Source organism: Sander lucioperca, chromosome 1, assembly GCF_008315115.2.
Source record: "Sander lucioperca isolate FBNREF2018 chromosome 1, SLUC_FBN_1.2, whole genome shotgun sequence".
NCBI lineage: Eukaryota > Metazoa > Chordata > Actinopteri > Perciformes > Percidae > Sander > Sander lucioperca.
The window spans coordinates 39368340-39383418 of NC_050173.1; the positions used below are offsets into that span (position 1 = coordinate 39368340).

The window sequence follows — 15079 nt, forward strand, 5'->3', positions numbered from 1 at the left end:
AGTGCTATTCAAGGACCTTCCGCCACTGGAAGCTAACAGCTAGTTAGTTGTGTACCATAGACAGCTGCTAAATTAGCTCTTATTATTTTGTGTCCTGTCGGGTTTGACACTTCGGTGATTAACACGAGGCCAGGCAGCCTAAAACTGAAAGTTTTGTGGCGTTGATTTGTTAGTTAAATTCGCCACCTCACCCACTAACGTTACCTAGCTATATATAACGTTAACTTAGCTAACGTTGGCTGTTAGCCTTGATAGACAGACCACTGCTCTGCTAACAGCTTGCGAAGTAACATTAACGTTAGCTACAGCTAGCTAGCTAACTCAACCAAACTACCCGTCACCAGTTCACCTCAAGTAATGCAATTCAGGTATGTTGTTCTTTAACGTTTTGTTAATGCTAATAGCGTTAGCCGCGTTAGGTTATCTCACTTCCGCTTTCGTCTTGAAAATAATAACTATGAAATGTGGCAGCCTCTTTTCAACTGTAACTACAGTAACGTTAGATGTGTATATGAAGAGATGTGCTAACTGAGGTGTCATGTCATGAAACGTGTAAAGCTCAGCGGTCTGCAGGGTGTAAACAAGTGAACTGTTAGCTCTTAGCTCAACTGAGCTAACTGAGTGACAAGTCATGTGACCTGCAGGTCCATTAAGGCTGTCTGTCTAGCTGTGTCTGTAATCGATGACTTCCTGCACGCAATTGATTTTGAGTAAATTCACAGAAACCCAATATAAAATATTGATATAAGATGTCTGCGCATTACCACTTATTTAAGATGCCTTTTAACCTGCTGCACTCGGGTATCAAGTACAGAGAATCCTTTAAAGATGTCTGTGCTGCAATGATGCTGCTCTGTCCTGTGTATTTGTGTCAGTGATGCTGCTCTGTCCTGTGTAGTTGTGTCAGTGATGTTGCTCTGTCCTGTGTAGGTGTGTCAGTGTTGTTGCTCTGTCCTGTGTAGGTGTGTCAGTGTTGTTGCTCTGTCCTGTGTAGGTGTGTCAGTGATGGTTCTCTGTCCTGTGTAGGTGTGTCAGTGTTGTTGCTCTGTCCTGTGTAGGTGTGTCAGTGATGGTTCTCTGTCCTGTGTAGGTGTGTCCGTTGTTAGAGCACCATGATGGCAGGTTCCCAGTGGGAGCTTCCTCCAGAGCTGTGTTGTCGGCCCATGGCCTTCGTGGCTTTGACCGGTCTGGACGTGGTTTACAATGCCGTACACCGGGCCATTTGGGACGCCTTCTGCGCCAACCGGCGAGCTGACCGAGTCCCTATCTCTTTCAAAGTCCTCCCAGGAGACCATGAATACCCCAAGTGTCGCACTAAGGTGAGCAGCTGGTCATGGAGAGATCTGGAATTCCGTCAACCTATGACAGGAACACAGTTTCAGCTTGCATTACTCACTTGTCTTCGTGTGAGCTCAGTGCTGCCGTCTGTGCAGTAACGTTATATATAACAGTTTATCTCTCTGTCTAGCGAACGTCCTATGAGTGGTACATCCCCAAAGGCATCCTGAAAACAGGCTGGATGAACAAACATCTGAACCTGGTACCAGCTCTGGTTGTTCTGTTCTACGAGCTGGACTGGGACGACCCACAGTGGAAAGAGAAACAATCTGAATGTGCAACTAAGGTGGAGATTGTCAGGTAGGTGGACATTTTATTTGCCTCGAGAAAAGCTTTTATTGGGTGACCAGGGGTTCACTCAACATTTCTTTATGTATCAGTCCTGCTGGTTGGTTTGTCATCAGATACAACCCGTCACATGGATTTTCAGCATCTGTTTTTCACTTTGACTAAAACCTCCGTAACCATTACTACCATAATCCTTTTCCACCTATTACGTCGTTTATAAAATAATAGTTGCTATTTCCATTTTCTAAAACTTGTTCAAGTATTCTTCAGTGACTTTAGTAGTGAAAGCATTTCTAAACTTGATCCATCCTGCAGATCAGCTCCTTAACACACCAAGCAGAAACGTAACTGCAGTCAAATTCATCTGCGATGTGCATTTATTGTCATTGTACAACACGGGGTTAGTTGTAGTCCCTTTATGCTATACAAGTAAAAACAAAAACGGTACTGCATGTTTTGTATTTGCGTCAGGAGGAATGTAACAGAAGCACCGGTGAGTTCTCTTGGCAGATATTTGGGCTGGCATCTTAAAGCTGAAGTGTGAACCTTTAGTCTGTCTCCCCCCTCTGGCAGTGAGAGTAATTACACAAACACTGTCACAGTGGGATTCATATTAACACGGCGGCGCTGTGCTCTCTCCCCCCTCCCTGCCTGTCAAGGTATTGGGATATCAGGTAGACTGACATACCGTGTAACCAATCAGAGAGCCAGAATAAGAAGCCACACTGAGCTGTGAGTGAGTGAGCAGGTTGGCTGACGGCACTTTGTGTACTGCTCATGTAACCATGTATTTGTGCAGTTAATAAACTACTCGTTCAGCAGGCGAAAAGACAACGAATGAAGACTAAATGTAGCAAAGTTCATGGGAGCTATTACTCTGTATGTGCCGCCGCCTCCAGGCTCCAGACTTCCATCTGCACTCATGTTGTGTTTGTGTGTCTTTAGGACCAGTCTTCAGGGAAGGAACACCAAGGTGGCTGTGGTTCTGATCCAGAAGAAAACTCCTCTGCCTCCAGGTAAACATCTCTACTCTAATAGCTTATGCACATGTGTCTTAAGGAGTGTCTCCAGTATATCCCTGTCTCTCTTCGTGACTGGCAGCAGTACAAATGGTGTTGTACATTTTATAATCAAGTTTTCTATCTGTCAACCAAACTAGCTGTAGATGTTAGGCAGCTTCTTTCCATCTGCTGTTAGAGCCAACCTTAGCAATCTGCTGTCTGTTTCTTTGCCCTGCCAAAACGTCCCGTATCGTCTCGTCTGAACAGGAGAGGACCTGGTGGCATCAGAGAGAGCTGCAGCTCTTTGTAACGCCTGTGATCTGTCTGGCAAGAGTCTCTTCGTGCTGCCACACACCGACCACTTAGTGGGCTACATTATAAGGTAGTTACCAATTCACTAATGCCTTAGAGATACCTAGTTTTATACATACAAAGATATTTTGCAATTTAATGGTCCAAATGACATCCAGTTTAATGTAATTGAAGTTTTTTTAAAGTGTGTTTTGGGTGATCGAATTGCAATCAGATAGTGTGACCACATGAAAGTCCAGGTGTCAGTGCACCCAAAATGCATTGAGGAAGGTTTGTAATCCAGTCGGTCAAACCTTCTCCACAGGTGGTCAGGGTTGCGTTGTGACCACAGTGTAAATGCAAATGAGTTTTCAATCCACATACCAGCAGCAGCAGCCTGCAACAGCTCCGAGCGCTGAGGAGCGCACACCTTTCAGCCCACACACCAAGAACATGTCCGTGCAGCAACAAGAGAAAAGTCCGATAGAGAACCACAGTGCAGCACGGTGTGGCATCGCTGCTGGTAGCTGGGGCCGGTGCACGGTGCATCTCCAGAACGTTCCCAAACTGCATTTCAAATGGCAGACCTCTGCAACATGTCTGTCCACGCTGCGCTGTGTGCAGCAGCAGCCAGATGCAGAGGAAAAGGAGGACATTCGGCTGTTTGAGCTGGACAGAGCCATCAGATCTCAGTGTGGACACTGGAGACACGTTAATAATACCAGGTGTAAATGTAATCAGGTTACATCACATCTAGATACAATCTGGATAGGAGACGCGTTATCATTCCAGGTGTTAATGGGGTGATAGTGATATATACATTGGAAATGTACAGCCCTGTTAATGAGGTGCGGTCCTACACACAGACTGTGTTCTTCCCCGTGATTCTGTAGATTGGAGAATGCTTTCTACGAACATGCTCAGACATACTACTACACTGAGATCCGTCGAGTCAAATCGCATAAAGAGTTCCTCAACAAGACAACACATCAGGTAGGAAGAAAGGAATGGAGTCCAACTACAGTTTGAAACAGATGGAGCTGCTCTCCTCACACTCTCCTCTTCTCCCAGCTGCTGTTTGTCAGACACCAGTTTAAAATCGCCTTCTTCAGTGAGCTGAAACAGGACACCCAGAACGCTCTCAAGTAAGTCTCAGCCTGTATCCATCATGGAGAAGATAATAGTTTGTTGTGATAACGAGACAGATAATTTCCCCATCAGCAGGTTAAAGTTAACAAATCCCATCAGGAAAATGTATTGTATTCAAAATGTGTGGAAAAGAGGGATGTTTTTATTACTCGTTAACTGTCAGGATTAGAGGAGACATCCTGTGGCTTCTTGCCTGAGCATAGCATGTTAAATAATGCTGTAAGTATACGTAGACACATGTAGAGCTGCACACTGCACTCTAGCTCTTTCTCTTCCACTGATTTGGTTTGTGTCTGTAGGTACTACAGGACTGCATACAGTCTGGTTCATGAGCTCAGGGCCCACGAGACCAACATGCTGGAGATCAAAACTATGGCTGGATTCATCAACTATAAGGTACTTTTCTGTCCGTCTCCCTGTCTCTTGCCTTTAAATGATCAACGTTACAGAGGCAGCCTAAAGCAGATGCAAGTCTGTCGTTATTGACCACCTTTCACTTCTCTCTCCTTCTCCCTCTTTGTGTCTCTTCAGATCTGCCGTCTGTGTTTCCAGCACAACACTCCTCTGGATGCTATAGCCCAGTTCAGGAAGCACATTGACCTGTGTAAGAAGAAGATCGGCAGTGCTGAACTGGCGTTTGAGCACGCCGCATGGATGTCCAAACAGTGAGATACACGCTTCTACACACACCCTGCATGTAGCATGTTGAAGTGATTCACAATAGTAGAAATGGTAGAATTATTAAAAAAAAAAAAGTAAATCGTTTGCTTGGCTGTGTGACAGAATTTTCCTACAACATGAAGAGTTTTGAGACCTTTCTGAGGCTTGTTGTCATGATGGACCCGAGCCCTGCAGCAGCAGCTCTGCTCTTCAGCGGTTAGATGGCTGTAGTTTTCAGAAAGCTGATCTCTATCCCTGATGACCAGCTGTATAATGGCCCACTGTTTTCCTAACAGGTTCCAGTCGTTTGGGGAGCTGTTTGATGAAGCAATAAAGTTGGGTCTGACAGCCATCCAGACCCAGAACCCTGGTTTCTACTACCAGCAGGCTGCCTGTTACAGCCAGGACAGAAAGACCCTGGCTCAGCAGCTCTGTCAGGTGATGATGCTACAGCCACTCTTACTACCTCTCTAAGTGACACACATAGTTCAGTAACAAATCAAAACCCCCCCTTCTCTGTTCTAGTACAAATAAGTGCTCCTACTGGTCTTAATATAATCCTGTAACCGATAATATTCCCCGGCTTAAACCAGACTGAAAAACAGTTTCTTTTGGGAAGCCTGTAGGTACTATTTCACTCAAAAGCACCACTCAATGGTTTAATTTGATTGGTTGGTTGCCTTAGGCTGGAGCGAGTTATCCCTCCCCCGAACCAGGGGACACCCAGAGTGGCGGACTGGACTTCTATGGCCAGAGACCATGGAGACAAGGACACCAGAGTATGACACACACACACACACACACACACACACACACACACACACACACACACATATATATATATATATATATATATATATATATATATAATATATATATATATATATATATATATATATATATATATATATATATATGAGCATTAATGAAGAAAATAATAAAGAAGCAGTGTTGTGGGAGTAAAATATGGCTTTGTATTTGCAGGTATTGACCCTCCAGATGCAGAGAAGGAGAAGACGGGGATTGTGGCGCTGCAGATTAAAGAGAGAGACGTTCCACATTCTGTGAGAACACTCACTTAATACACAGCTGTATCCTAGCTCGCTGATTCATTGTCCCATTTGCTTTAAGGCAGCAGCTATGCCACTTTAAACCACTAGTTCAATAATTAATATGTGATTATAGCATCTTTCAAAGTATTCTGATGGGTTTGATTTGTATTAAATGACATTACGTCCACACGTTTTCTCTGTCTTTACAAGCGTTTTAGCACTGTTTCAGAACTAATCTCCGTCCATACTAACACGCATTAAATATATATAAATATGTCACAGACCATTCACGTGCACTGGTTATGCGTGTGCTGGTGTAAACACAGTGTAGGGCTGATTATAATATGTGGCCTACTGCACATGTAGACAGTGGTAGCATTATAAAATGCTGAGTTTAACTGCACAGCAGATGCTAGCACCGACAACAAGGGCACAAACAGCTGTGACTCGTTATCCATGTTGAATTAACCTCCGGTAGTCACGTCTGTTTTCTTCCATAAAAGGGTCACGTGATAGGGGCATGACCAATCAGGGAAGGACACGTCGGGACTGATAAGACCCTGTGACTCTGGGTGTCTACGTCATCCTTTTTTTTTATGGTGCCTTTTGTGTTCAGTTAAGTTTGTTAAATAGTAGCTGTAGCCTGAGACAATCCCTGTTTCTGTGTAATTACCATCTGAGACTGCCACAGTGTCGGAGCCATTAGCTTTTCAGGTTGCCCCTCCCATTCTCGTGACCGCGGTACCTCAGGAACACCTGGAGGGAGTCTCTTCACATTTGGAGCAAACGTCCACTTGGATGCAAGGATGAACTCATTAGATTTAGCACTTCCCAGTAACGGGGAATTCGCACAAAAAAAAGTGATTGAGCGATTTTCCGCAGGGTGGTGCGGCGGGGGGAGTGTCAATGAAACGGCCTATTTGTGTGACATCCTGTTGTGTTCTTTACCGCCCCCCCCCCCCCAAACGGAGCACAAGTACACTTTATATTTCACAGTTACTGTTTTCCGTCAGATTGTTATGGATTTCGACGTTTCCGACCGCGCTTGAAGGCAGCTTCATTTCACGGGAGCGAGAGAGAGAAAGAAAAGAGACGAGCGAGACATAGCGAGGGCTTTGTTGTTGCCGGAATCATTCAGCTTTTACACAAACTCCCGGGCAGTTCAGTGCTTGGCGTTAAAACTTTCTTGTGGCAGCTATAGAGGCAGTAATGTTTCCTGTTTTCTGTACGGGACTCTCACACCGCCTCAAAACACATCGACAAGTCCGATCTCCGGTTACATGATTGGCCACCGCAGCGTGACGTGGGGTTGCGTTTCTCCAAAAGTTGAGTCGGTCTCAACTTTTTGCCGCAACTTTTGAGTGTCTCCCCGTGTGGCAACCCCTGCCGCAGCCTAAACGCACTATCCCCATTCAAAATGAATGGAAAGCCCTGTGTTTTCAGATGGCCGACGCAGGCAGTCTGAACGCGGCCTAACGTTGTGTTACTGTTGTGTGAAGCCCTCCCTCTTTCTGTCTGTGCCCCTGCAGGAGCTGATAATAGCACTTCTCAGTAATGCTGTGGCCCAGTTCAAGAAGTACAAGTGCCCTCGAATGAAGAGTCACCTCAGTGAGTAGCACTGCGCTCCAGTCCTTTAATGCCTCCTGTGGCCCCACAGGGGAGGAACGCTACATTTCATTATTACTAAAGGCGCTACATGTTATTCTCCAGAATAAATCTACAGATTGTTTTTTTTATAGCGAGCTTGATTATCAGTGCATTACCCTTTCAAGCATTCACATGTTAACAACTGCACTCATCAGGTACACATGTTTGAGGCTGTGGAATTGTTTGACGTTATGTTAATGTTATATGATCATCACATAGTGAGGCGAGCTCATCAAAGAATCCTTTTTTAAACATTATTTCAACCATCAAGGAGCATCTCCTTCAGATTCAGGCTGCCCTCTGTTGTGTTGACTCTGAACATTGTGTGTGTCCCGCGCAGTGGTGCAGATGGGAGAGGAATACTACCACGCTAAAGACTACACTAAAGCCCTTAAGTGAGTCAAACACACGCTGCACCATTTTTCAGCCAGTTCCAGGGAGATTGTTTCCTTTGTCAGTAGGATATCTAAGTGTGTGTGTGTGTGTGTGTGTGTGTGTTCGTTCGTTCTCAGGCTGTTGGACTATGTGATGTGTGACTATCGCACCGAGCGCTGGTGGGGCCTGCTGACAGCCATAGTGAGCACGGCTCTGCGCTGTGCCTACCTGATGGCCAGTGTTAGAGACTACATGATATACTGCATGGAGCTGCTGGGCAGAGGTGAGGAGCACGCTACACTCAGCCAGCCTTAGCCAATCAGGGATGATGATGCAAACTGTCCATTTTAATTGAATTCTGGGATATTTTGAGTAAGATTCCACAACTTTTCATTATTATTCCCCAGGTTTCGTTCCAATGACATTGTCCCCTTTCTAACCGGACCAGTTTTGTTTTTGGCAGCAAAGTGTAAGAGTGACTACGAGGCAATATGGCTGTATAATACAATAACATGTCCATATCATACAACAATGCTTCCCCATGATGTTTCTACAGCGCAAAGATGAGATTAGTCATTAGGAGTCCTGTACTAGTTGAACCTTACACTCAAACACACAAGAACAATGATTCAAGTAGGAGTCCTTCTCTTGGTCCTGTAAAACTTTAAATGTTGACTGAGTTCATGTTCCTCCCTGTCCCTCAACTGAACAAGTGTCAAGGCTCCAGCCCACAGGCCGACAACTTATTTGTGATGCTCTGCCATCTGATTGTTTGCTAAGTTTAAAACTAATAATTATAGCAAGATGTTTAAAACACAAGACCTTTCAGTACAGAACCACAGAAACCGTTCTGATAATAATGGTAGAAGAGGTAATGTCTTAGTCTTCTTGTCTTCCAGCTTCAACCTTGAAGGAGGAGCAGAAGTTGAGGATTGAGAAGAATCTCATCAAAGTCCTGAAGGTGAGTAGAAGGACTGCAGCCTCAAAGAGCTAGCATGGCACTGAGCCTCGTCCAGCTGTTACTGTGTGCAGAGAGGTGTGATTGACCATGGCAGGGCAGCCATAACAGTAATATATAGAATGCATTGTGTGGCTGCACAGTGACGTTAGTCCCACGTTAGGCGGTCACACAGCAGGGACCAGCGCGCTCTAACTGTCTTCCTGTTTTCAGAACGAGGTCCCTGAGGCCGAGCCGGAGTGTGACCCGGCCTCCGTCACTGCAGCCAGGGCGCTCTGGAACGACCGCATGGCTTTGGCCGGCTCTAATGAGTTCACTATAGAAGTGCAGGACTACATCCCATTCAGTCAGTAATCACACTCTCACTCCAACTGTTCACACTCCTACTCTCCTCCATGTTCTTCATGTACGCAGACAGCGCAGATAAATGTAGTGTCTTTAGGACACTTAGGACACATGATCATACATCATGTGCAATATTTTTCCTGTCCCATCCCAAGTGTTTTTATGTCTTAAATTATTCTTGTTTGTAGCTATTTATTGTCTATCTTGTTTTTTTCTATAATGCACCTTCAGTTGTGGCACTGACAATTTCATTGTATGGGTTTCTGTGCAATGACAGTAAACGTTTGTCTTATCTTATCTCTAAAACTGCTGGATCATTTCTTTAAATGTTGTAATGAAAGCATCCAAAGCTTCAAGCATGAGGCTGATAATGAATAATGAATAATATAAATCAATGTTCAGTGTGGCACACGTTTCCAGTGAGGACTCTATATGTTGTAATGATTGTTGAGGATGTTTCCTCTCTCTCTCTCTTTGACTCCAGTTCAGTGTAAGGCCAAGTTCCAGTCTCCCAGTTTCCATGTTGACCAGCCCATCCAACTCCAGGTTTTCCTCCGAGCCGACTGTCCTCACCCCGTGTCCTTCAACAAGCTGTCCGTGAGCCTCAGTAACCAGGTACTTCTTTCTCCTGATATTCACTAAACACGGCATCATGAGAAGGAGTCTTTAAACAACTTTTATTTCTGGTTGAATCTAATAATAGTAGATCCTGGTGTGTCCCAGCAGTTGTAGATGTGTTATGGTGTTGATGAAGAAATGAAGCAGCAGTTCGATTTTATCATTTGTCAGACTTGCTTTTCGGTAAACAGCAGGTAGGAATTACTTTTCACAAATATCACATCCAGTCCTGGGAATAAAAACCAGTGGGTTCCTCAGGTGTTCACACCTGCCTCATTACAGCATTTGACTCCATTGGTGCGGTTTGTTTGTGCAGGTGTGAACACAGCAGTCACACTCGGGTGCAGACTAAACCAACCGACCCAACCACCAAGGGTACTCTGCAAGTCTGAGCTAAACAACTCCTGTATTCAGGTGTGCTTTACAATCTGCGATGCGGCAGAGCAGCAAACTGTAGCAGCTTCAATGTTTCTCTCACAGAAAAAGACTGACGTACATAGACGCCTGCAGAGCTGAGCCAAGTCTCGGTGAGCAGAGCAGACGTAGAAACACTGTCTGGAAAAATTATTGAAATGAGATGAGCTGGTTTGACCATGGAGACGTCCAGAACACAGGACCTTCTTCCTGTTTTTACTTTCTTGCTCCCGCCCCAGACACATCTGACCAATAAGAGCTGGTAGTGTTGCGTCTAGGTTTGCTTGGATTTTTCTCCTTGTGAGAAGAAACCGAACCAAGTTTAAAAACTCGTCAACTGATTCGGACCAGAGTAAACTATGAGGGTGAAAACACCCTGAGCTTTCTAACGTGTGTGTGTGTGTGTGTGTGTGTGTGTGTATGTCTGTCTGTAGGAGTACAACCAGTGGTGTGTGGTGGAGTCTGTAGGTCAGGAGAGTATGAGCCTGTTGCCAGGAAAAACCAAATGCTACAACTTCAGCTTTGTAGCGAAGACTGAAGACGTTGGCAAGAAAATCGAGGTGAGAGAGAGAGAGTGTGTGTGTGTGTGTGTGTGTGTGTGTGTGAAGCAAAGACAGGGTTACTGACTGTGTGTTGCTGGGTGTCAGATGACAGGCATCGAGCTGATGCTGGGCAGTGACGGCGGCGGTCGCTGTGTGTTTGTGGGCTGGAGAGGGGCGGGTGGCGATGCGGCCTCTACGCATGAAGCCTTGCTGGCTAGCAGGTCATCACGGCGATGTGGGCGGGCTGTCGAGGCACGTCAGGAGCTGGACTGGGACAGCCTGAGCATACAGCCCAGCACCATGTAAGGCCTTGTTCACACACTAACTGTCCCTTTGTACAGCAGCACATTTTCTTAGCGTGTATGCTCCTGTGTGTCGTTCAGGATCATCTCCAGAGTCCCAAAGATCTCCGTTCAGCTGAGCCACCAGCCTCCTGCACTTAACAATGAAATGTACTGCATCAGCCTCACTATCCAATCACAGGAGGGGGGCGTGGCAAGGGATGTCAAACTGACAGCTGGCCTCAAACCAGGTACACTGATACAAGTACAGCAGAACCAGTGTTACAGCAGGAAACTCCCACCATGACCACAAATATTTACACATTTTTACATTCCTGTTTGTGTACAGATGTCAGAGCTGCTGCTAGGTCTCAGAGCCAGGCTAGCTGTTTCCCCCGCTTTCAGTATTTATGCTAAGTACTTAACACAGACGTGAGATTACTATCGATCTCCTCTCACTCAGAAATAAGATGTTGAACCATTTCTTTAATCTTTTCACAGCAGCATTAAAGGTTCTAGTCTCCTAGTCTCCTGTGTCTGGAATAGATACGCTCCTAAGGAATGGGGAAATATCTGGCATACCTTCATTGTGTGGTTTTGTGTTTGTCCTGATGGTCTGTCCAGGTCAGGATGCTAATCTAGGCCAGACCACGCACGTGACACTGGATTGCTCGAAGGTGTGTGACGACACGGCCCCCGCCCTGCTCCCTGACGTCCCTCTAGGAGATCTGAACCCCGGCCAACAGGTACTCACCAGGGTTGGGCATCGTTTGGATTTTAACAATTCTGATTCCAATTCCGATTCTTCCTTTCGATTCCGGTTCTTAACGATTCTCGATTCCAATTCTTTGAGGGGTGGAGTTAAACGGGTCACATGCCTATTTTCACAAATAAGAGGAAAGTTTGCAGTTTTACAGGGCCTTTTCAATGTAAAATAAAGCCACACTAGAGCGCTGCTTACTGTGCTCCAAGGCTGCAACACAACAAGCGCCTGGCTGCTTCGGAAACCAAAACTTGCGCATATTAAATTGGGAAGCGGTGATCGGATTTGAAACCAAATCCTCTAAACGATTCCAATAAATAAACGATTCCACTGGAATCATAATTTTTGAAATCATAGTTCTCGATGCCCAACCCTAGTACTCACACATTCAAACACTTTCAGAGAAACTCCTGGAACATAACATGTACTGCACTGCAAGATTATTTAGGAAGCACCTCCTTCAGATAGAGAGTTGTCCCTTTTTAGATATACACCTGCCGACATTTCAGCTTCTCCACAGTGAGCTGTACTAACTCCAGTATCTATGGTGCGTGTGTGTGTGTGCAGTTGGAGAGATGCGTATATGTGAAGTGTGTGTCGACTGGACCCCGGGTGTTCCTGTTCCATGTGGCCTACAGCATCGATACCTCAGTGGAAGGACGTCAGATCGTCTGCAAATGTCACAAGGTAGAGAAGCTCCTCTGACGGCAAGCCCCGTGGTGATTGATTTATAAAACTGCTTCACTGCTCTCCTGTTGTCTTTCAGGATGAGACGGTTACCATAGAGACGGTGGTCCCATTTGAGGTGTCAGTCAAGTTTGTGTCCACCAAGGTCTGTAGCTGGCACTTTCTCAGTGTATTAACAGCATCATCTTTATATTTACTGCAGTGGTTAGACTTATAATTGTGTGTGTGTGTGTGTGTGTGTGTGTGTGCAGTTTGAGCCACTGGAGCGGGTAGCCGTGGACATCCCCTTCCTGTTGATGACAGACATCCTGTCTTCATCTCCCTGGCCTCTCCTGCTGGCCTCCTCCTCTCTGCAGCTGCTTACTATGACCACAAACACAGCACAGCTGCAGTCCCAACTGCAGGAAGGTACCCAACACTGTGTGCCCTCAGCTTACAAACATACCTTCTTACAGTCATAGCTGAACTTAAAAACATAAACGTCTGTGTGTGTCTGATCAGTTGTTTTGCAGACTGACGAGTGTGCCAGTGAGTGTTTCTGTCTCCGGTGTCCACCACTGACCAACAGTAGTACCACTGTAGCTACAGGACAGTACCTGATTTCATGGAGGAGGTACATACACGCACACAGACACACAAACACAAACACACACAGACACACACACACACACACACACACACACACACACACACACACACACACACCGTGATGAGTGATCAGCTGCTGACCTTTTTTTTTTTTTTTGTACAGGAAGTCGTCCGGTGCAGACAGTCCACTGATCCAGACGGCAGTGGCTCTCCCTCACGTCATCCTGGAGTCTGTCCCTCTTTACATCCACGCTGGTCAGTCCAGAGAACGCTCACATCACATGCACCTTAGGGCTTACTATGCTTTTGTATGAATGTCTCTCATCTTCCAGGTGTTACTTTGCACACATTTTCACTCATTTATTTTCCTGATGGATTTGACCTGTAACAGTTTATTTGTCGATGTCTTTGTTTTGGGGCAGATTTGCCCTCCTTTGGACGAGTCAGAGAGTCTCTCTCAGTCCGTTACCACATAGAGAACAGGACAGCTCTGGTGCAGGAGGTGGAGATGGCTGTGGAACCGTCTGATGCCTTCATGTTCTCTGGACTCAAACAGGTACAACTGGGCTCACTTTTTAAATGAACATTTGGCAAATGAGGCATAAAGAGTGATGTCGCTGCATTTCCATCAGCAACTAATAAATACTTCTGAGCTAACTTAGCTGAACCTTTTGTGGTCTTTTGTTCATAAACCCGTACCAAACTGTGCCAGCCTCAAAGAACCACATGAATCAAAAACTTCACTTAGAATTTGCTACGTGATTTTAGCACATTGGTATGATTTTGGAATTCAAAATAAAAAATGTTGGCATGTGTGTTCAGGTGCGTCTGCGTATCCTTCCTGGCTCAGAGCAGCAGATGCTGTATAACTACTACCCACTGATGGCTGGTTACCAAACACTACCACAGCTCAACATCAGCCTGCCCCGCTGCCTGACCACTAACACACACACACTGAGACGCTTCCTGCCACAGCGCATCTTTGTCAAGGTAACACGCTCACAGGAATGCGTCCACGCACTGAGTTAGCCGTCTTTGTAATGTGAATGTGACCACGGTGTTTGTGTTTCTCTGCAGCCTCAGGGTCGACAGCTGGACGACGCTTCCATTGCTGCCGCTTGAGAAGAGCACACAAACTGTTTACTGTAAATATTAGAACAAAGCTACACCGTGTAGACTGTTCTACATGTTTGATTCCTCACATATGACAATATTAACACTATTTGTTTCACGTTGTTCTGTAAAAATGCACCAGTGTTTCTGTTTAGAGTCCATGTGAGGACCTGTTGAGCATGACAGCTGAATGAACGGATACACTGATGTTCATCTAACGGTGAAAATCATGTCTGAATCTGATGTGAATTATAAGGAGATGTGGGTAATGTGTAATACATGAGAACTGAATGTGGTGAAAGTTGAATTAAAGTGAAGTGATGTACTAGTTGTGCTCAATCATGTGCATGTTCTACAAAGACTGTAGTCTGCTTCCACAGATTGTGTGGCAAGATGTGTACATAAATAGAAGAAGAAAAAAAGCACACAATACATTGCACCACATTTACTTATTGCTGGAAACATGGGGACATGGGGGTACAGCGGGTCTGGATCAGGTCCAAAAACACAAAGCGTCCCAGATAATGGTTCAGGCTGAGAATGTACCCACATTATCTGCTGTGAAGGAGGGAGCAGCCACACCACAGTAAGGTTTGTGTAAGATATGAGTTTTTACAGTTTTTTTTGTGTGTTTGTATTGTTTTCTAATTATTTTCTAAATTAATTGGCACATTTTAAATTAAAGTATTGGTCAGGCTATCACCAGACCAAGCTCAGCAGATCGGCTGGGTTTACCCAGTCTCTTAACATGTTTTACTGAGCTACATTTACTTCAGATAGAAAGTTAATAAAACAACATGGCCCATTGGGTCACCAACAGCACATTTGATAAACGTATCTTCCAGTCCCTTGCTGACTCATGCAGTCATAGCTCATCTTGCCTCTGTTCACATGGAGATAACTAGAACACATGTTAAACTCAAGGCCTGCGGGCCAAATCCGGCCCCTCGCAAGTTTTGACCCGGCCCG

General features: G+C 45.3%; 1 protein-coding gene across 1 annotated transcript; it reads left to right on the forward strand.

Annotated features, from left to right (window-relative positions):
* On the forward strand, positions 1–14438 carry trappc11 (trafficking protein particle complex 11). Its single transcript, XM_031319556.2, has 30 exons — positions 1–368; positions 1091–1319; positions 1469–1638; positions 2572–2642; positions 2895–3009; positions 3812–3911; positions 3990–4063; positions 4367–4463; positions 4599–4732; positions 5024–5165; positions 5413–5506; positions 5712–5791; positions 7309–7387; positions 7767–7821; positions 7939–8084; positions 8701–8762; positions 8973–9105; positions 9589–9719; positions 10571–10696; positions 10784–10980; positions 11062–11210; positions 11584–11705; positions 12290–12409; positions 12489–12554; positions 12661–12817; positions 12911–13022; positions 13161–13252; positions 13420–13553; positions 13820–13987; positions 14075–14438. The coding sequence occupies exons 2-30, from the start codon at positions 1113–1115 to the stop codon at positions 14117–14119; spliced, it is 3378 nt and encodes a 1125-aa protein (XP_031175416.1). The 5' UTR covers positions 1–368; positions 1091–1112; the 3' UTR covers positions 14120–14438.
* Positions 14439–15079: the final 641 nt, after the last annotated feature.

Excerpts from the sequence above, each read along its gene's own strand:
- trappc11 (XM_031319556.2), top strand. The coding sequence starts at position 1,113 with ATGATGGCAGGTTCCCAGTGGGAGCTTCCTCCAGAGCTGTGTTGTCGG. Across the intron at positions 13,023-13,160 it reads TACCTGATTTCATGGAGGAG|GAAGTCGTCCGGTGCAGACA; the intron begins GTACATACACGC and ends TTTTTTGTACAG. Across the intron at positions 13,253-13,419 it reads CCCTCTTTACATCCACGCTG|ATTTGCCCTCCTTTGGACGA; the intron begins GTCAGTCCAGAG and ends GTTTTGGGGCAG.